General features: G+C 41.6%; 3 protein-coding genes across 4 annotated transcripts; 2 read left to right on the forward strand and 1 right to left on the reverse strand.

Annotated features, from left to right (window-relative positions):
• Window positions 1-1,224: 1,224 nt before the first annotated feature.
• Window positions 1,225-4,016, forward strand: hesx1 (HESX homeobox 1). Its single transcript, XM_031849839.1, has 4 exons — window positions 1,225-1,345; window positions 2,237-2,394; window positions 2,547-2,648; window positions 3,837-4,016. The coding sequence occupies exons 1-4, from the start codon at window positions 1,225-1,227 to the stop codon at window positions 4,014-4,016; spliced, it is 561 nt and encodes a 186-aa protein (XP_031705699.1).
• A 1,202-nt stretch (window positions 4,017-5,218) lies between these two features.
• Window positions 5,219-18,426, forward strand: ergic3 (ERGIC and golgi 3). Of its 2 annotated transcripts, XM_031849904.1 has the most exons (14): window positions 5,219-5,369; window positions 5,922-5,992; window positions 6,736-6,823; window positions 6,923-7,042; window positions 8,149-8,245; window positions 8,344-8,509; window positions 8,842-8,899; window positions 11,348-11,362; window positions 12,259-12,290; window positions 12,495-12,591; window positions 15,541-15,605; window positions 15,836-15,972; window positions 17,452-17,507; window positions 17,614-18,426. In XM_031849904.1, the coding sequence occupies exons 1-14, from the start codon at window positions 5,282-5,284 to the stop codon at window positions 17,691-17,693; spliced, it is 1,170 nt and encodes a 389-aa protein (XP_031705764.1). In that variant the 5' UTR covers window positions 5,219-5,281; the 3' UTR covers window positions 17,694-18,426. The 2 variants fall into 2 exon arrangements, with proteins under 2 accessions (XP_031705764.1, XP_031705773.1); XM_031849913.1 differs by lacking the exon at window positions 11,348-11,362.
• On the reverse strand, window positions 13,180-15,245 carry romo1 (reactive oxygen species modulator 1). The gene is made up of 3 exons (XM_031849925.1): window positions 15,112-15,245; window positions 14,226-14,356; window positions 13,180-13,437 (listed from the first exon to the last, which is right to left on the reverse strand). The coding sequence occupies exons 2-3, from the start codon at window positions 14,354-14,356 to the stop codon at window positions 13,329-13,331; spliced, it is 240 nt and encodes a 79-aa protein (XP_031705785.1). The 5' UTR covers window positions 15,112-15,245; the 3' UTR covers window positions 13,180-13,328.
• Window positions 18,427-21,744: the final 3,318 nt, after the last annotated feature.

The following is a 21,744-nucleotide window of genomic DNA, read 5'->3' on the forward strand; positions in this document are numbered from 1 at the left end:
AAGACCTGAACTCTGGGCCACACAAACAAACTAATTATGTTCAGTCATTTGTTGAATAAAAAGCTCTCGGTATCTTAAATCATAATTTGTATTTCATAATGTTAGGCTATGTTACAAATAGAACAGGAGTAGAAGGGACTAATGTTAGAGATTAATAGCAGACGCGCATAACTAGTTTGTCTTAAAAGAGCTCTAAAATACAGACGGACACATCCCCGGTGTCCCCATTCCACACGTCATCACACTGAAGCTGAGTTTGGGTGCCACTCCCCCCTCCCCTCCTGCCTGTAATCATCACATCCTTACATTCATCCCGCTGTTCATTGTGAGATAAATAAACAAGTGTGCGGTTGGTTTAAAGCTGCTTCGGGCCTTCCTTAGGAGCTAATCTGGTTGTGAAAAGGTTTTCCTCCCCGCTGCTTCAACCTGCATTCAGTCGCTACAAGCTTCTTCTGCATCACAACACACACAGATTAGGCTAATGGCATTACTGGATCCCCCCGGATCATTATTATTGCCCTCATTATCATTATCATTATTATTATTATTAGATTAAAGCTCCGTCACAGACTTGTAACAGAAGGACGGACGTATTCTTCTCCCGTGAAAACTAAACTGATTTTCTACTTTGGTAATTCAGAAGAAAAGGGTGGAATTAGGCTTTGTGTTTGTGTGACTGTTTTTAAAAACAAGCTTCTCATATACTCTCTCGACATTGATTCACATGAGGGAAAACACAAACAAACACACACAAGATGGGGTTTTTGTGTCCTGCAAAGTTTGCTAATTTTTTAGAGGTGTTGAATGAAAAATTAAAAATGTAAATACGCTGTTTCTCAGTGACTCACACACACACACACACACACACACACGGCAGAGATTAGCCGCTGTATGGAACCTCAGGGAACCTCATTCACATGGAAAAACCACTTCTTAATTCTAATTGGTGGCCAGTGTAAATCCTCCACTCCCATTTAAACCAGCAGTCAGCGGTTTGTCTTCCTGCTGCTTCACATGTAGCTCAGACTTACAAACCATCCATTCAGAGCACAGGTCCACAGTGGAGAACTCCAAGCATCATCCAGCTGTTATATTGAAAGAAACTCGATTTATGGAACTATTTTTTTGTTTTGTTTTTTGGTTGTTGCCAGTAGTTTTGTTAGCACGCTGGGAGGCTCTCTGCTCTCGGGGCTGTTCATTGATCCGTTAGTCAGATCCATCATTATGGCGTCCGCTCTGGCCTCCGTGACGGCAGAAAGCAGGCCGGCGTTCTCCATCGATCGGATTCTGGGTTTGGAGCCGGAAAGACCTGGAAACTGCCGAAAGCTCCACCGACCCTGGGCAGGTGAGGAGCAAAGAGTTTGGACTTTAAAGCCAAGTTTCTTTCTTATTTATGAAGCAACAATCTGATATTATTGTGTATGTTAATGTATTGCTTAGTTATAAAATTGTAGAAATATTGAATTGACCCATTGGCATGTGGCATGTGTGACCCATGGCTCACACATTTATAATATTTAAGTTGAGGTATATAAAGCTCAATTATTATTGCAAACACCATTTGATTTGACATAAAAATAAATAACACAGTGCACCACAATATCCTGTAAATGATTATAACGGTAAAAATCTTGCTTTTCTATAAATACATTCATTTGTGTAATTATATAACTGCTGAGTTCTGTATCCTTATTTATATTTTCCTTAATTTACCTAAAATTGCTGATATATTTATTCAGTCATTTTCAGTTTTCTAATATTTCCCTTTGCCTGAAAATATTTCAATTAGCATTTTGTTTTTGGACAAACCAATTCAACCCGTGGCTGTTGAAAATGTAGAGCTCTCCTGCAGCCTCTCTGAAATAATAATAACAATACATTTATTTCTATAGCACCTTTATAAACAGAGTTTACAAAGTGCTTTACAGAGATAATTATTAACAGACGCTGTTCTGGGACAACGACTCTTAACCACCTTTTCTCATTGAGCCTCTAGTTTCTCTATTGATGGATCACAGTATTGTCTCTTTGTCCCTAAATGAAACTTAACTGAACTGTAACCTAAATGAAACTAAATATCAGTGTTTAATGAAGCACGTAATAGGTAATCATTACAAAGAAATCATGTAAAATGTTCTCTTTTATATTTTGTGAATACATAATAAATGGATCACTGTTAGGTGGTCAAGGCAAATATCAACCCGTTAAAATGTATTTAAATTTTGTTTATATCCAGAGATCGGAGCCGAGAAGGAGCACAGAGGAAACGGTAAGTGTTCTCAACAACAACAACATCATCATCATCATCATCATCATCATCAGCTGGACTCTCCCAGGCCGACATCAAACTGGTACATCGGACGCAGACCGCGCACCGCCTTCACCAACAGCCAGGTAATCAATCAATCAATCAATCAATCAATCAATCAATCAATCAATCAATCAATCAGTCAATCAATCAGTCGAACAAATAGATCCTCATTCAACACTAAGTTCGGTTATGCCATGAAGTTGAGGACCCGTCTGTTGATCTCTCTGATGTGCAGGTGAATGTACTGGAGACGGTGTTTCAGGTGAACTGTTATCCAGGTATCCATCTGAGGGAGCAGCTGGCAGGGAGGCTGGACCTGGACGAGGACAGAATACAGGTTCATACAGCACACGATGAGAACTCCACCCTGGAAGGAAGACAGCTCTCTACTGCTTCTGAAACCTCACATAGCCCACAGTGCAAAGTTATCACAAACTGTTTGAATCCAACAGAGTATTGTGATGCTTCCAGGCGTAATGGTTCATAAACGTACTTTACTACCAGGACACATGTTTGGTGTTTAAAAGAGAACCTCACCGAGGCCGTGTTACAGGTCTTGGCTTAATTAAAAGTCGAATTAGTGTCGACAAGCTTAATGAATTACCATTAAATATTTAAATTGAGCAAATTAATTAGTCTTTCCTTTTCAAGCATTTTAAAGTTACTGTGAGGAACTTTTATCTGGTTATGAAACAGTCTCTGTTTAATCCTGATCCTCTATAAGACCTCCATCAGTAAAGAGACCATCAGAGAGAAGATGGTCTATTTCTATAGTTATTCTTAATGCTCGCCATCGGAGCCACCGGGTCGGATTCTGGTGAAATCAGATGAAATCATGCAGGTTCACCAGAAACTCCTTCAGCTCAGACTCCAGCAGGGCCTCCAGCAGAGACCGGTCCACTGTGGACAGACCCGGATCCGGAGCTCCGGAGGGAGGAGGAGAGCTCAGCTCCCGGCAGCAGCAGCGTCTCCTCCTCCTCCTCCTCCTCCTCCTCCAGGAGCAGAGCTTCTCCTCTCTGGGAGCCAACAGCGACACCACGCTGCTGGAGACCCAGGACATATTGCTGGACCCGCTGGAGGGAAGGGAGGCACGGGAGAACCTGAACCAGGACTGAGAGGAGCAGACTGTCAGACCCTGCTGCAGTAAAATTAGAGGTTTCCTAAAGGGACTCTGATGCTCAGAAACACTACCACTTTAGTCCACAGGGGGCGCCAGAATCAACACAAATTTAAAGTTCCTCATATTAGCTTTAATAATACTCTAATACAAGTAAATGGGTGTAAAAAAGGTACAGAGGACAGTACTCTAAAACCAGTAACACAATGAGATTCATGTTTGTGTCTCTCGCACGATCAATTAGTGTAGCTTATCACACTATATGAGAAAAGGGACAATTCTGAGTGTGAGCGTATAAAGTTAAGAAGCAGGTGAGAAGAAATGGCCACATGAAACGTACTTAAAGCTTCTTCTCCTGCGATCTGAGCCACGTTCATTTTCCACTCTCTCTCTCTCTCTCTCTCTCAGATCTGGTTTCAGAACCGGCGGGCCAAGCTGAGACGTTCCCTCAGAGAAACCCGTCTGCAGCTGGTTCAGACGGCCGTGGCTGACCTCGGGGTCAGAGGTCGAGTGAAGGCGAGCGAAGGCCGAGGTGAGCTGGAGCTCGCCTCTCGTCGGCAGCTTGAGGTGGAGGAAGAGGAGGAGTGATGCTGATGAACTCTGAACTGTGGACATTTATTCATCACTTTCTACCAGCTTCTGTCTTTATTCTTCCTTCCTTCCAAATGTCACAACTGTGGAAAACAAATGCTAACAAATGAAAGTCACAGTTTGCTTTAAAAACCCAACACAGGATTTAATGTTTGCACAAAAATAGGTTTCTACATCCACCGTATTGAGGAAGTTTGTTATGAGATCTGCTCTGGATCCGTTTGTAATGTTAAGTGTTTGAATATGTCAATAAGTTTCTGTTCTCTAACCTGTACAAAGTCGAATTAATTAAAGTATTTGAATCTCATGTCTGTCCTTTGCATTACTTCACTATAGATAGTCTTTAGTTATTTACATACTGTACTCGTTTACTGGTCAGATCTCTAAGAGTGTTTTTAAAATACAAACAGGCAAGCACTCAATATAATGTATAGTTTATGTTGTTAATAATTTTATTTGAATTTATGGATTGTTTTTAATCAAATAAGGTTTGAAAAAGACATGACAACTGTACAGGCATGGTATTATCATAGTATTTCCATTTTCTGCTACTTTACACTTCTACTCTACATTTCAGAGGCAAATATTTAACTCTACTTTTATTTTTTTAAGTTAAGTTTAGTGTTCAGATCTTTTACTAAGGTGAAAGTAGCAATATTACATTTAAAAAATACTTTGTTACAAGTAAAAGTCCTGCATTAAAGGTTTTACTTAAGTAAAAGCAGAAAAGTATTAGCATCAAAATATACTTCACTAAAAAGTAAAAGTACTCATTACGCAGAATGGTCTATTTCAGAATAAGATGAATTAAAATACTGGATTTATTCCAAATTAATTTATAATCTTCCATGCAATTCTTCATGGTGAATACTTTTACTTTTGGTATTTTAAGTATATTTTGATGGTAATACTTTTCTACTTTTAATGCATGTTGTCACAAAGTATTTCCATTGTGTGGTATTACTACTTTTACTAAAGTACAATATCAAAGTACTGCTTCATCCACTTCAATTCAAGCTGTTTAATGAAATCTGATTTTGACGAGGTTTTCTTTCTACTACTTTCGTTATTTTTGAGGTGTATTTAAATATGTTATTTCGTCAAAAAAAGAAAGAAAAAAGGTCTAAATAACGCGGCCGGCTCTGATTGGCTGAACCGTGCCACGTGAGTGACCCGGAAGTGAAAGCGGAGGACTGATGTGTGTATCTGTAGGAATCTGTCGGTAACGTTTGTGCTCAGCGGTGCTTCTGTGGCTTACAAAAATGGACGCGTTAAATAAGCTGAAACAGTTTGACGCTTATCCCAAAACTCTGGAGGATTTCCGAGTGAAGACGTGGGGAGGAGCGACCGGTGAGCCGCTTCACACCTGTTTTAATTAGATTCATTTAATCTGTCAGAGCTGCGTGTTAGCTGCTGCTGCGGCTAACAACAAGGCTAACTCAATCATTCCTCCTGCAAACAAATCATAAAGATATTTTAAACACGCGCGTTGTTCCTTACTGTTATGATGTCATCTGTTTGTTTTTTATTTTAATTACTTCTATTGTTTCTGTTTTTACCATGTCAAGTGTCTTTGAGTACCTTTTTTAAAGCGCTATACAAATAAACTGTATTATTAATACTTGTTACAGTCATAACGTTGTATTTTATGCAGAATAGACACATTAAACTGTTTTAATTCAATATATAGAGCCACATATCAACTAGGCTAATGATAAGAAAAGCAAATATAGACTTAAGATATATTTAAAATATACTTTTGTGATATCAACTTACTTTCAGCCGTTTATTCCGCATACTTCCTGTATAGGCTGATACCAGTGGTGGTGCATGTTTTAACCACTGATGTCAAACAACTCGTCTCAGCTGTAACACACACACTTCCTCTTTGTGTCTGTGCAGTGACGGTCATCAGCGGAGTCATCATGTTGATCCTGTTCATCTCTGAGCTGCAGTACTATCTCACTAAAGAGGTGAGTTCATCACACAGCACATGATTACCACACACACACACACACACACACGCACGTCCTTTACTGGGGAGGATTCTCCGGGTGGAATTAAATGTGACACAATAACCCGTGTGTGGTTATCCAGATTACAGTGAGGAAGCTCATTCACTCACAAGGTCACGTTGGGCGATTACATTATTAGAAGTTATTGACATTCACAGCAGATAGACTATCCACCAGAGCTCCCCAAAACTGATCACTTTACCACCTGAAAGGGCTGAAATATGTCCACGATCGTATTAATGTTCAAATGGTTCTTTATGGACCAAAGTGCTTTGAACAGGCTGCTGTCGGTTATGTCACAAGGTAGCACGTGCACAACTTAAGTGGTCAAAACTCTTATGCAACGTTACATTATCCTAAAATGTAAATGTTAAGTCGCTGCTGGCTTGTTAACTGTGGTAGTTTTTATTATTATATAATATTCTATGACCCATGTATCATAATTTCTAAGTGTGTAAGAGAGTCGTAGACTGCACATCTTTTAAATCAGACTTCAACAGAGATAAGCTGATGTCAGTCGGCGTCTTTTGTTTCATGGAGTGAAAGGTTGTGTATCTAGTCAGGTCAGTAGGAGTGTAGTATGAGCGTATTTACCTTATTTTTTGGGGAGGAAAATCCTGTTAAAATGTATAGATTTTAGACCGTGCATCAGCATCGACATGTTTGTGTTGTGACTGAAGTAAAACGTTTGTTCGCTGCAGGTTCACCCCGAGCTTTACGTCGACACGTCGCGAGGAGACAAACTGAAAATCAACATCGACGTCATTTTCCCACACATGCCCTGCGCCTGTAAGTTAGCACCGCTGTTAACCTCGCTGCTTTAGCTGCACGCTAACAACAAATACATGTCGCTCACAAACAACCCTCTGCCGTTCTTTAACCCTTCAGATCTCAGTATAGATGCGATGGACGTGGCCGGCGAGCAGCAGCTGGACGTGGAACACAATCTGTTCAAACAGCGGCTGGACACAGACCTGAAAGCTGTGACCCTCGAGGCAGACAAACACGGTACACTTTGACTTTACTCTGACGTTTGAGCTCCGGACTCTCATCGAGGGTCGACAGGCGGTACACTGATGTGGTCAGATGGCTACAGGTACATGTGAGTCGTAGAAGTAGGATTTAGGAAGGCCGGTGTGAGTGTTTGCTCCTCTTCCTTTGGTAAACAGCGGAGTTAACAGAACGCTAGAAGCTGCACACAGCGAGGTGGTCGAGCTGGAAAGTTTAGCTGCATGTGTTTGATTTGACAGCGCAGCACTTTAACAGATGACACAGCAGCTCAGTGCTGCTGAATAGAGCGCTGCAGGGAAGATGTAGTTTTGTAGGCCAACCAGGAAGTTAGCGTCTCACTGGTTCCCTCAACAAAAAGCCAAAGGGATTCTTCTGTTGCGTTTTGGGATTAGTGCAGAAAATAAGCTCTGTGGCGAACAAACGTTTGTGATACTGACACGTTCAGCAAGATTACACTGTAATGTAAGATTACATTACAGTCATTTAGCAGACGCTTTTATCCAAAGCGACTTACAATTCAGAGTCTATCACATTTCTACACCGTAGGCACAGCTACGGGAGCAATTTTGGGGTTAAGTGTCTTGCTCAAGGACACATCGACATGCGACTAGCGGAGCCGGAGCCGGGGTTCGAACCGCCGACCCTCTGATTGAAAGATGGCCCTGCTATCCACTTACCCACAATCGCCCCCCGGCGATCATTTTCACAAGTGAACAACGCTTTTATGATTTTTGAAGCGTGGACGCAATCACCAGAAGTAAAAAGCTAACGTTAACCACGGCCGCATGAGGGCGAGTATAAACACAACGAGGCTGTGAAGGCGGATTAGTCTGAGTGTTGTTGTCCCATTCAGACGCCTTTATAACGACACGTAAACGCTTCAGAATTCACAAGAGAATCTCTTCAGCTTGTGTTAACCACAGACCCGATTTCAAACATCTAACATCAAAAACACATTCAAAAACACCCATCCAGGGAACCACATGTGCAAAAGTTCTGACTCAATTCTAGGAGTCAAATTTCATGTATGTGAACAACGATTGTAATACAGTTTCAGTGTTTTTAAGTTAAACTAAATCCTGGTTTTGCGTTGTCGTGCGTAGACCTCGGTATGGCGGACGACGGTGAAGTGTTCGACCCCAGTTCACTGGACCCAAACAGATGTGAGAGCTGCTACGGAGCCGAGACCGAAGACCTCAAGTAAGACAATAACATATGTGTGATGTTAGAAAGAAAAGACACACAATTGTTTTAAAATATAAATATTTATTTCTCCTTTATTATGTGTTTGTGTGCAGATGCTGTAACACCTGTGACGACGTGCGGGAGGCGTACCGGCGGCGAGGCTGGGCGTTCAAGAACGCCGACACCATCGAGCAGTGCAAGAGGGAGGGCTTCTCCCAGAAGATGCAGGAGCAGAAGAACGAAGGCTGCCAGGTCTACGGCTTCCTGGAGGTCAACAAGGTGAACGACTCTCATCTCATCTTGTTGTTTTCTGGAGGACGTCCGGGAGGTTTGGGAGAAATGTTCACAAGAACATGTGGAAGTTTAACAAGTGGAAATGTAAAAATTCAGGAACAAGAAGAACTCAGTTGACAATAACACAAAAACCTGTTTGATCGTTTCCCACGATGCCATTTGTGTGATGACAGACGGAGGAGGTCAGAGGGAAGCTTGTGTTTCAGAAAGACAATAGCTGATCTTGACCAAAAGTTTTACAACAGAACAACCTTCTCATAATGTTGTGACTATATTGATTGTGTTTTATTTACCTTCTCCTCCTCTTTGTGTCTCAGGTGGCCGGAAATTTCCACTTTGCTCCGGGAAAAAGTTTCCAGCAGTCTCATGTCCACGGTGAGACCTCGTCCTCTGCGCGCACACACAGAACCAGTCAAAGGCTTCTGAACACCCGGTATCAGATGACATCCAGATACCTATTCTATGGTCAAACTGCAGCACTTTGTACATGTTCCGAACATATACAGGGTGAAGTTTACACTTTTAAAACTACCTTCAAAGACACACAGACTTTAGAGACCTGCTTGGATTTAAGACTTTGCAGTAAATCACAAACTAAAAAGATTCTAGTCTTTGTCGGCATCTTTTTACTGGTGAAGATGCTCCACACACAAGAAACTGGGCCTGAGGTCAGGGGCAGTAGTCCAGGGTAGTCGCATTCATTTGTTAAGCAAAAATATGTCATGCTGGGGATGACATTGGATATCAGGACCGATCCATGAAGCAGTATCGGCCGATTACAGGGTCTGTTTGAAGTCTTCTGTAGCGCTTACAGAGACCACCGATCAAACTATTTAGGACAAATATCAGCCGATCAATCGGAGCACACTTATAGACAACGAGTGCGTCGCTTAACCCCCAAAATGCGTAATAAGAATCCATAATAAAGGGTGTTCAGAAACGTTTGACTACTAAGTGCTTTTATCTTTAGTCTCTGTTCTCTCATCCATTCATCATCCACACACTCATTCACAAATCATTCATTAATCACAACTCAGGGTGTTAAACACTATCAGGTCTGATTCCATGCTGAGTCAGCGTGATTCCTGTTTGAACACGTTTCAGTGTGTTGATCGTAGTTTGATCATAAAGATGTTGGTGCTGGACGCAGTATTTGTTTAGTGCAGCGCTGCAGTTCTGTTCCACAGGCAGCAGCTCACATGGTGATGGTTCACTTCTGTTGAAGCTTCTGTTGTTTGATACGTTTTTAAACCTTCTGTTAACTCTTCAGGTGATCCCGTTCACTTTTAAGTCAAAGCTCAAGTCTTAGTCATCGATATTCGAGTCACAAATGATCAAAATCAGGACTTGTGTTGCTGAAATGAGTCTAATGTTTGCTGTGTATTCTGCAGACTTACAACTAAATATATATATATATATCTGAGCTGAAGTTTTTTTTAGGTTTAAACCACATCTCAGTCTTTATCAGAGAATCGGCGTAGTTTGATTTAAAAAAAAAAAAAAAAACTATTTTTAACTTTTAAAAAACGTGTCTGTGACCTCCGTTACTCGATGACACGACATCATTCCTCTGTTTCCACAGTGCAGTAGAGTTTGACTGATAAACGTTCTTTAAGGCTAATGCAAGTGTTAATAAAATTTGACCATTTTAATGAGATGTCAGTGTTTCTGTCCAGATCTGTTTGAGTGAAAAAGCCTCATTAAGGATTTCTTTGACTCAACACCCAAAACCAAACAGAAGCTAACAAACCAAATGCATCTGCTCTGACCGGCACCATTTCATTTAGTTAAAGCCAAGAACATTATCACCGGATACATCAGCAAACACTTTCCTTTCCTCTGCACGTCTCCTCTTTGCTTCCTTTCCTTTGACTGCTGTTGCCGACGTTTGCCTTCATTGTGTTTTAGTTTTGTTCTTTATTATTATTATTATTATTATTATTATTATTATTATTATCTTGACCGTCCCGTCTCACCTGCTTGCTAAAGTTCCTCTCATCTGCACATTAAACCAGAGCAAGAAAACTAACAAATGCTCAAATAAATCTTCTCTCACGGCCCCTTCGGCAGGAAAAGAGCCAGTTTACAAGCTGCTTCTAATTTGAACTAACCTGCAGTTGGCTACTAAAGAGGAGAACTTGGCCACTGAGTTTGAAGTCTTCAGGTAGTTTTAAACATCAATCTGGCAGGTTGATTAAAGTCGTGCAGGTGTCTGAAGTCTGAGCTGTTATTTTTCTTCCCTGAACACATCGTCCTCTGCTCTCTAAATGAATCTGGTTGAACGTGTTACATTGATTTCGTCTGGTCTTATATTTGAACGCGTAGCAGCCGAAACAAGAGACAAGAATCACTCGCGCTGAAGGATCTGACAGTAAACGAGACTCCGGCTGAAATAAATCCGCCTCATTCTGGTCCCAAACTCCCTCCATAGTCTCCGGACTGACCTTAAAGTCTCATGTGTTTGGGGGCTGCACGACCACCCTGACAGACGATACATATTTTCAAAAGCTCCCTCTCTTTGCCACAGAATAAACCATAATCCTCCACACTGTAATATCTGGCGTTATGTAAAATCTCCAGCTTGTAAATCAACTTTTAATACTTTGAAACCAACCGAATGATGAGCACGAAAGCCTGAGGTAAGTTATAAAAAGATGGGTCCTCGTGCGCCACTGGTCGTTTTTAATATTTCATTAGTAATAATCTGAAATATAAAGAAAAATAATGTTTTGTCAGAGTTGTGCAGCCCTCATACACATTAACATAACGTGGTTTGTTGTCTACCTGCATCATTATAGTGACTCTTCTCTCTTCTTTCTGCAGTGCACGCTGTGGAAAGTAAGTCCATCTTTCTTTGCAGTCTTTCTTAAATCTTATAAATATGTAGAAACGTCACTGACTGCTCATTCCTGTACAGTTACCTGTTTATGACACATGGACACAACGTACTGCTAGTATACAAATATTTAGTAAAGGAAAACTTTTACAGATATTGAATTTAAGTCGATCGTCGATTTTGAGAATCCAGTTTGTTTCCCCTTTTAAAATTATTAGACTGAAGCTGCTCTAATATTGAGTGTTGTTAAATCCTCCTTAGCAGACCTGTGAAGGGCACGCTAACCCACATGACTGTACGGTCTAACATCACTTCAGTCTCAGCGTGATAAGTCGTAACAATTTAAGTCTAAAACTGCCTCAAAACACTGATGTTTATGAATGCAAACCACATGTAAGGGAGGTCAGAGCCTCAGCCAGCGGAGACCAGCGGGTGCTTTTCAGAATGCTAACCTTAGCTTCCTGGAGTCCACGTTCCTCCTGTTACTCTGAGATTGTGGCGGCGAGGAAACACGGGTGGATCCTACGTGGAACTCTTTTACCGATTGGCGTGACATATAAATGCCGCACCTCCACACGTGTCTCCTCCATCCTCACCGGGAGGAAGGAAGCGAGGAGACATGTTAGCATAATGAAAAGCACCTCAGACGTGACATTCAGCGACTAACACCGACATGAACGTGTGCGTTTGTGACTGTCGGCTTCAGCTTTACTGGCTGTCTCATCTGCACATGAACTGAATCAATGGGCAATAATCAACCACAAACTGATCAATAACTCACATTTCTGACAGATCTGCAGCTTCAGAGACATTCCCTCCCTTTTCTTTACTAAATGTGTGTTTTAAAGCTTCTGGAATCAACAAGTGAAGTGATGTGAAATGTTTTGTGTTTTTGCAGTTCACGACCTGCAGAGTTTCGGATTAGACAACGTAAGTATTTCAACTGATGCTAGTTTCTGTTTCTAAAACTATTCTAACAAATGTTTATTTTCTTTGCTTGTTTAAATATTAGTTTGGTACATTATATAATTTTAGAAATACTCAGTTGTCCATAGTAATACAATATAAAGAGTTTACTTGATGCTAACTGCTATGAAGAGTTGAAGTGTACCCCTCTTGTCCGTCGTCCTGCAGATAAACATGACCCATCTGATAAAACACCTGTCGTTCGGTAAAGATTACCCCGGCATCGTGAACCCTCTGGACGAGACGGACGTCACGGCGCCACAAGGTCTGTCCCCGTCTAAATGTTTAAGCTTCAGTGTAGCACCATAGTTTAGTGTTCAAACTAAATGAGTTCTTTAAAAAAATAATGCATCATTCTACTGAATCTGAACTTTATCAGGTCGGTGCTTCGTCCAATTTTTCAAAGCCGAGGATGTAATTTGAGGTATAAATTTCTTCATCTGCGTGGGCGACGATGCATTACCCAAAATGTGTACATTTTCCCCAACTACTGCACATGTGAGCAGCATTTTCGGGTGCATCTATAACAAGTTTTATAACAGTGTCCATAATAATAAATGCACATTTGCACCGGATCCTGAAAACTACTGAAACGCTGAATTTAACCCAAATAGAAGAGATGTGACAATAATCCTTCTTCTGGTTTGACTCCACCCGTTTCCTACATTTGGACTAAACTTGAGGTTTTTCTTGTCAGACCCTTGTGAGAGACTATTTCTATCGCTGCGTTTTGCACCAACTTACAACAATCAGAGAGAAGCTGCATCGTAAGAGACCGATGTTCTCTTGTAGAATTACAAACTAAGCAGAGAAACTCTGGTGACATCACAAAGTAACACATCCACTCTGAAAACCATTTTGAAGAATGTGAATATTTATTGACAAAACTAGACGGTGGGTTGACAGCGTGACGGCGTCGAGCGGACAGACGGCTATAGTTGTAGTTACTGGAAAAGTCTCATAGCTGAGTGACTGTGTGCAGGAGGTCGTCCCTCCTCGTCCTCAGCAGCGGATGCCCATCCCGATGGACATGAAGGTGCCGAACGTCCCGCCGCTCTGCATCATGGTCTTCCCCACTCCTCCCATCAGCTCCCTGCCGCGCATGCCGATCCTTGAGGCAGAGGAGACAGTTTTAGTTTAGTGTCGACTGAACATGTTAGCCATTTTGTTTCACGTCAATATTCAGCCTACAAAGCTCTGATTGGCTCCGTTTTTAAAAAACAAACAAAACTACACCAAGAACATTTGAGTTGCTGATAAAATAGATGTGGACAGCGAGGCAGAGGTCTGGCCGATTATTGAAACTTTTGAATTACTCTTCAGATCCATTTTGCTCCATTAGTGCACTAAATTAAGTACAACTTGATGCTATTTTACCTTTTTCAACTCTTGACATCACCCCGAATTGTACGCTGCACACTCACTAAACGAACATCGCTGGCTGTAATACAGCGGACTACATGACAATACCATTTATGATCATTGGTAGGTCGTAGGAAACTGACAGACTCCTGCAGGAATCAAACCCTCAACCACACTGAGCCTCAAACTCAGCAGGTGGCTGCTGTGAGGTCGGGCAAGCTCACAGGAATCTGCTTTTTTTTTTTTTAACCTACAGTTTTTTCAGTCACTGGGAGGCAAAGAGAGGTTGTTAATGATTTGGCAGAAAATGGAAAATAATTCAACTACCACCTCCCAAAGTGAGCTGACAGTTTAGAGCAAAGTGAAGGGTTATAATGACATTCGTTATTGAAAATGTCGGCAGTGGCCATCGATGTAAGAATTTGATTCTGGGACCATAACAGCTGGTCTTACTCGAAACCAGGTCCACATTCTCAATCTCGCCACATGTGCAGTTACTGTTCCTATAAAAGCAGAATGTTTTGGGTGCAGACTCACCTGAGACAAGAGAAGGTGCCGAACATGGCGCCAGCAGCCATCCCCACTGCAAAACCCATCATGAAGCCCATCTTGACCCGGTCAAAACAGCTGGGCTGGGTCTGTCCGTATGGACCTACAGCCACGGGCATCTGGAACAGGAGAGGAAGAATAAATAGAGATGAGATAGACAGGAAGTGAGATACAGTTCTGATCTGTACCTGGAACTAAAATACTGAACAGGTCTGAAGGTTGCTGAGCAAGACCAATGTGACTATTACTAAAACATGTGTAGGAGAAACGCCCAGACCCTTGATTACATTATTCATGCTGTAGTTTCATCACTAGCAGCTGACGCTTAGTAATGTTGCTTCACGGGACGGACATTTGACCTACCTATCTAGCTAGCTTGCTACTAGTAATTTATTATACTAATTTAACCAGTCGCTGTAGTCCATTTAGTGGTTACTAAACTGGTAATCTATACTAACTAACTTTGACTAAAGACATGTGGTAGTTAAGCTGCTGGTTAATGATTAAGTTGTGTTGCTAAATCTGTGATTTTAGGTTAATCGCTCTTATTGCATTAGCCAGTGAGCTAGGCTAACGTTCGCGAGCTAGGCTAGCGTTAGCTAGCACAGTTGTGTAAGAAAAGATAACCCAGCCGTTTGCTTCACCGTAGTTTTTACACGGTAACTATACAATACCGCATTATAGTTACTAATGTTAATGCTGTAAAATGCACCAGATATGTTTGTTGTGCTAGATTAGCATGCTAACTGACGTGCTAGATGTCATGCTAACACTGTGTAACGTTAAACCTGTGGCCTTGACACATAAACACGGCACGTTTTCACTGATTAAATAGTTTCTTTTGGATCAATGCATTCTGTAAATACGACCTTACCTTGAAGTGTGTGTTTTAAAATAAGTTTGGTTTATTATGGTTCCTAATTTGGAGGATTCCTCGTAGTTGTAGAGCTCAGCTGCGTTTAAATGTCTTTCTAGCAGAACTCCATAACCGGAAGGAGAGAAAGATGGAGGAGGAGGATAAAGAGGAGAAATGAGCCTCGAGGAGAAACATGAGGAAAAACAAACAGCGCCACCCAGTGGTTTATTTTAGTAATGCTGTTATTTAGATTTTAATTATTTAATCAGTTCAAGAGTCTCCAGTGGTGTCTTATAGTATAAAGTTACTTAATTACAAGTAAGTCCTAATTCATAATGTTACTTAGTAGAAATATCATAGTCTGAAAAATAATAATAAAAACAAACTAACCAAAACCCCAAAACATGTATTTGAGTTTTAACAAGGGCTTCCTTTCTCTTCCCACAGCATCAATGATGTACCAGTATTTTGTGAAGATTGTTCCCACCATCTACGTGAAAACTGATGGAGAGGTGAGTTCATCTTTAAATGTCCTCTTTCATGTCACTCCGAAATGTTGAAGTGACAGATTTAGAAGGAAGTGTTGCGTTTGATTGTTTTATGAGCGCTTGGTGCTGTTAAATCCTTTTCTTTTCATCATGAGACTTTACTTTAAGGTGTCTCACCCCATCTAATGTCATGTTTACCTGAGAGCTGCAACAGGCTGAATCTAACCTGTTTTGTTGTCTCTTTATTTCTGTAGGTGGTAAAAACGAACCAGTTCTCGGTCACCAGACACGAGAAAGTGGCCAACGGGCTGATAGGAGACCAGGGCCTGCCGGGCGTGTTTGTTTTATACGAGCTGTCGCCCATGATGGTTAAATTCACAGAGAAACACAGGTAGGAGACCACAGGAGCTGAGGTCCGTTAGAGCACCGTGAAGACTTCCGTTGACGCAGAAATCGGGAAAACTGCCTCTTGACTCGAGTCCAGATTTGTTTAAACTCCTAAATATTGAAAATAATAATAAACTTTAGCATTTTAAAACAAAACGTTACAACATAGAAATGGCTGACAAACGCATATAAATAAAAACAATTTAAAACAGTTGAGTAAGGAAGCAACATATGAGAAGAGAGAAAAAACCTACAGTCATGATCTGAGTTTGAGATTAAGTTATTTGGGGAAAGTGTTTGAAATGATTCAAGACATTTTTCATTCAATATTTTTTCCATTCAACCGGCTGAAAAAGAATAATTCACTCAGTGTCTGATTCATATGGCTTGAGTCAAGATTTGGAACCAACCAGAGACTGAATGAATAGATACAAGAACGGTATTAAAGAGGCACTTTAAAGGCACGATGAGGAACATTTGTCGGTTGCTGTTTGTGAACACAACATTCAAAGATGGCTCCTCCTCGACTCAACGAGGGTCACCGTCCTTTTGGAACCAGTTTCGTCCGCTCGGCGTTTCCTCTCGCTGCATTTGCGTTTCTTTCGCCGTCGTGTTCGCCATTTCGGTAGCTTCCTCTTGGATGCGTGCGTCATGTTGTGGCAGCTGGTCGCTTCGTTTTTTATTGAGGTTGACGCCCGGAAACTTAAAATAAATAAGTAAAATAAGAAGAAAACCAGAAAATATAATTCTACACAAGAGGGCGGAGTCTCTGCAGTAAAACACCACTGAGAACAACTCATACGAACAGAACTGTACGAGTGATTCAGCAGAACTTTTATTATCAAAGCAATTTTGACTCTGAAAAACGAATATAAATTACACTTCATAACATCATCCTGGTTTACTCTGCAATTCACATTCTAATATCCTCCTTAGTTTATTCATAGCCTGACGATATCACCATTAACTCAAATTGGTGCTATAACATGATATCAATGCAAACATCTTAAATCATTTTATTCATTCTGACGCTGTTAAAATGACAGATTTTCCTCTCTGGATCTCTGAAAACAGGACTTCAATGTAGGACGTATGGCTGCAGGACGCGTTGCCTTGTATGGTGTTTATGGGGGGCTTTAATTACTATTTACATGAAGCACACGCTCAGTTACACACATTACACTACACACATTCATCATGTTTACACTGCTCAGTCACACAGTTATCAGATGTGGCTCGCTGGTTTGAGCCCACCGTACGAAAACTAGTCCGAGAAAGTTAAGATCAGAATAACAAAGTGTCCTCGCTTGAGCTGCAATCTGCCTTTTTAAAGGGGAAATGGGTTTAAGTGACGTTAATAACAAGATTTAACAGCTAAATTTGAATTACCAATCTGTCCGGAGGATGCACATTCACGGCAATAAAGGTAAGATTGTTCTTTAAATGTTCTTACTAAATGCATCTTCTCTCTCTTTCTGTTCAGATCATTCACACACTTCTTAACGGGGGTTTGTGCCATCATTGGAGGCGTGTTTACAGGTCAGTGCGTCTGTGTGACATCATAACGTACCGCAGACTAACAACGCGTGAGAGCGAGTAGAAATCCAAATGCAGCGGATGAAATCTGACTCTCCTTCTCCTGCAGTGGCCGGTCTGATCGACTCGCTCATCTACCACTCGGCTCGGGTCATCCAGAAGAAGATAGAGTTGGGCAAGGCGTCCTAACGCCGCCCCCCCCCCACACTGACCCCCCCTGCCGGCCTCCACGGTGCAAAACGGACCGAGACAACGGACAGAAGAGACGGACACAGAAGAGGGACAGACAGACGGAGACGGAAGCAGTTTGTCTTTCTGTCTTCTGTCAGATGGAGTGACAGAACACAGAGAGAGGTTCTAAAGCACCGGAGAGGAACTTGTGGGACTTTTTTTCAGGGTTTTTTTTTTGCTCTCCGCTGTTTAATTTCAATGCCGACGGGTTCAGAATCAGAGAGGACGACGACGCCTCGTCTGCCTCCAGAAGCTCCTCGGTGGGGAAAAGAGGAAACCTCCTTCCCTCACTTCCTGCTCACTTCCTGTTTAACGACCGCCGCCACACTGAATGTCCGTTAGAGGATCCAGAGGGGCGAAGATGAGACTTTAATGGAATACGTCACCCAAAATCATACAACCTGGTTTGTACGAACATTTCTTTTAAGCAGAATCACAGACTCTCAATACAACAAATATATTGAGACGCCTTTAAGGATAAATTTGGTCATATTTTATACTTTTTATTGTCAACAAATCCCATGAACTAAGCAAAACCAGCAACAACTTATCCTGCTAACTTGTCTTTGTATCCACATATCTTATTCCTCTGTGTCACAGCGCTCCGTTGTCGTCCAAAAACATTAAAAACACACCGATGAGTCTCACTGTTGCACTGGGGGACACTTTCCTTCATTGTGAACACACACACTGTAGTTTATTCTGACTCAATCACACACACACACACACACACACACACACACACACACACTCACCGTCCTGCTGCTGCTCACTAGAGCAGGATTAATCCACCGCTGAAAATAGTCCCCAACAAATGCAGCATTTATTCCTGTTTGAGTGGTTAAGATCAGCCTTCAGCAGGAACCAGAGGGGGGGTGTTCAGAGACCGACTATCACGTTGTTGTTGGTTCACGTCTTTTCGTGGGATTTGTTGACAAAGCAGAAAAATACAGAATATCACCGTCTCCACACACACACACACACACACTCATTGTGTCTGAGATGATTGTATTTTGATCAACCGACCCGACACAGGTCGATGTCAGTCCTCTTGCATCACAGCCACCGTGAGTAGGATGTTATAAGTAGTAAGAAAAGAAGAGACGCTGTCTGATGGAGGACGGTCTCCTTCTTCGTGCGAGGCTCTTCCACTAGATATAACAAATAATGTCCATATCACACGTGTTCAGTTAACAGAGAAGCCGTGGCAGCGGTTGATAGGAGAAGTTAAAGCGACATTTATCTTGATTTGAATTCACAACACTCTGTTTTTGTGCCAATTCTCTCCCGCCGTCATTGTGAGACGTAGGAACACGACGTCCACGTTCTTAATCGTGACGAGCAAAGCTGTGATTGGCTGACCGGTAAGCCACGTCTGTGTGTGAGATCTGGAGCCAGGCCAATGTGTGTCTACCACAGTGTCATACATCTACATCTACACAAATCACAGTAGCTTCCTGTGATTTCTACAACAGAAGTGTCAGACCGCCCTCTCGTCCGCGTCCGTCCTCACCTGCACCGTTTAGTCATTTAACCCCGGCTCTGTTTTAGGGGATCTTACCTCCCTGATTGACTAAATTATCCTTTTTCACAATTTAGTTTTTTGTTCACTCGTGCAGCGATTTGAAGATGAACTCTCTGTATGATTTGTACCTCTTTTTGTTTTGTATTCAGGAGTGTAAATATTGTACAGACGCATCCGCCACTGCCTCAGAGAACGGAAGGAAACAGCTAAACACTTTGTGAATCCACCACGTCGAGCGCAGCACTGAGTCAAAGTGTTAAAACATGTTTTGTTTTTTTTTGTGATATCGGTAAAAGGGCTGCTTCTATCCTTCTATCCTTCTATCCTTCTTTGCTTCTTTCTTTCATTCCATGGGACAGTGCAGTCCCATGTGCCCCGATAGACTGCCATACGTTTCTCTGTTGTGTTTAATATATATTTTCATTTGGTCTGTGGGAGTTGGGAATGTTTATGGGTCATAACGTAACCAGTTGCTTTCAGATGACGATCTTTCAAAAAAAGTGTTCTTCTCATCTGAAAGCTGAGGTTTAATGACCGGTCTGACAGGAAGCTCCAGACCACGAGAAGACGTAAACGTCGGTTTGATTCTCACTTTATTCCTGACTCGCGTGTCGAGCCGCCAGATGAGACCCAGATGTTGACGTTCGCCTCTCTGTTTATTCTCAGTGTGGTGATATTGTCGGTTAAAAGGTTTGGGGTTCTTGTTTTCCTGAAAAGACCACACTGGTGGTTTTGCATTTTTCAGTGCATTACCTCAAATCAGTAATTTTTATTTCCATATGTTAAGAAAAGCCACTTTACAGACGTAAAAAGTGTTAATTATCGATATAGTCGTTGATTCATTCGATGTCGCTCCACTCTGATTGGCTATCCACGACAATCACGAGCGTCTGTTTTAAGATGATCTGTTTTTTTCACCACTTCCAGATGTTTACTTCCGTATCACAGCAGTTTGCACCACAGCAGCGGTCTGTCGGTCAGTTTTCGTGTCGATCATAATGTCTTTGAACTTGTTAAAGAACCTGAAGGACCGTCGTCCTCTACAGGACGTCCGTGTCTGCTTACCGTGTTGGATCTCTTCCAATGCCGGTGTCACTCACATCTCTCATATGTTTTAGTGTTCTTGAATGCAACACCATGAAGGTGTTAAATATCGTACATGCTTTTACACATAAAATAAACCGCAAATTAAAGGCAACAAATTCTTCACTGTCGAATTAAAATAAATCGGAGTTTGGGGCGGTGAAATGACGAGCTTCTTAAAAAGAAGTTGTATTAAAATACATCAGACTAAAACTCGCCACCTGTGATTGAACGTGTGGTGGAGATCTTCTGCTTCTGTCCGTCACGAACAAAACTAGAACCATAGAATAAATCACTTCCCGCCTGCTGGAGGACTTTGTCCCAGTAGAGATGTACATTTTATTTTCAAATACGTCTTATCACTTGGAGACACTTGAGACAGCCGGATCTTCAGATTTAAACCACTCTGTCGACACAAAACACAACTTATTCTCTAGATTCACTACGACAGACAACATGTAACAGCAGGAGTGAAGCTCGTGTGACTGCGGAAAGTCACATGAAGAATATCAAGCCGAGTACTACGGCTGTAAAGAGACACTTTGATGAGCTCCAGTATGAAATGTTTCCTCTCTCTCTGTTTTAAGTAGCTTCTGAAATCTGGATGATGAGGTTTGATCGTGAAGGAGAGTCGTTGCACCTTTTTGAAACATCGGAATCAGTGGCAGGGGTCGTGTGTGTGTGTGTGTGTGTGTGTGCGCGCGCGCGCGTGTGTGTGTGTGTGTGTGTGTGTGTGTGTGTGTGTGTGTGTGTGAGATCGGATGAGTGAGAGAAACGTATTTATATTTTGATTGTCCTCAAACCGTTTTTAAAATGACAGAAAATAAATGTTGAATACACCAGCTTCACCTGTCTGAATGTCTTTACTTTGGTTTTAATATTTATATTCAATCTCACACATTTTATGGCTTTACACTTTAAAAGGTGCAATATTTAAGATATGGCACCTGCTCAATCACCTCTACTACAGAGTCCATGTGATCTAAATCTGCAGTCATCAGTTATATAAAAAAAATACTAACAGCAGAGCAGGAAGGTGCTAAATTCAACCAAACTCAAGAGAGTCGGTCAAAATGTTGCCGCTATCTAATAATCTTTACTTGTTGCATCAGCCTGTAATTTAACCGTCTGTGTGTTTGTGACACTGACGTGTAGATAGTGCCGTAAAGAAAGTGAACGCTTTGAAGGTCGTTGGCTATAACATTCTTAGATCTCAGGCTCCCTCCAACAATGCTCATTAAATATGAAGAAATGAAGAAAACCACGCACGTAAAAATGAAAATCCGAAGATGGAAGACAAAATATATGAAATAGAATAACACATTTGTGGTAGACGGGTGCACAGTAAATGCAAAATGTATCGACTGTAATGTAAACGGGAATGTAGTAGATGTACATGTG

The sequence above is a fragment of the Anarrhichthys ocellatus genome, unplaced genomic scaffold, assembly GCF_004355925.1.
Source record: "Anarrhichthys ocellatus isolate YVR2014 unplaced genomic scaffold, GSC_Weel_1.0 scaffold1, whole genome shotgun sequence".
Classification (NCBI taxonomy): domain Eukaryota; kingdom Metazoa; phylum Chordata; class Actinopteri; order Perciformes; family Anarhichadidae; genus Anarrhichthys; species Anarrhichthys ocellatus.

Excerpts from the sequence above, each read along its gene's own strand:
- hesx1 (XM_031849839.1), top strand. The coding sequence starts at position 1,225 with ATGGCGTCCGCTCTGGCCTCCGTGACGGCAGAAAGCAGGCCGGCGTTC. Across the intron at positions 1,346-2,236 it reads GCTCCACCGACCCTGGGCAG|AGATCGGAGCCGAGAAGGAG; the intron begins GTGAGGAGCAAA and ends GTTTATATCCAG. Across the intron at positions 2,649-3,836 it reads TGGACGAGGACAGAATACAG|ATCTGGTTTCAGAACCGGCG; the intron begins GTTCATACAGCA and ends TCTCTCTCTCAG.
- ergic3 (XM_031849904.1), top strand. The coding sequence starts at position 5,282 with ATGGACGCGTTAAATAAGCTGAAACAGTTTGACGCTTATCCCAAAACT. Across the intron at positions 5,993-6,735 it reads AGTACTATCTCACTAAAGAG|GTTCACCCCGAGCTTTACGT; the intron begins GTGAGTTCATCA and ends TGTTCGCTGCAG. Across the intron at positions 8,510-8,841 it reads GCTTCCTGGAGGTCAACAAG|GTGGCCGGAAATTTCCACTT; the intron begins GTGAACGACTCT and ends TTTGTGTCTCAG.
- romo1 (XM_031849925.1), bottom strand. The coding sequence starts at position 14,356 with ATGCCCGTGGCTGTAGGTCCATACGGACAGACCCAGCCCAGCTGTTTT. Across the intron at positions 13,438-14,225 it reads GGCACCTTCTCTTGTCTCAG|GATCGGCATGCGCGGCAGGG; the intron begins GTGAGTCTGCAC and ends CTCTGCCTCAAG.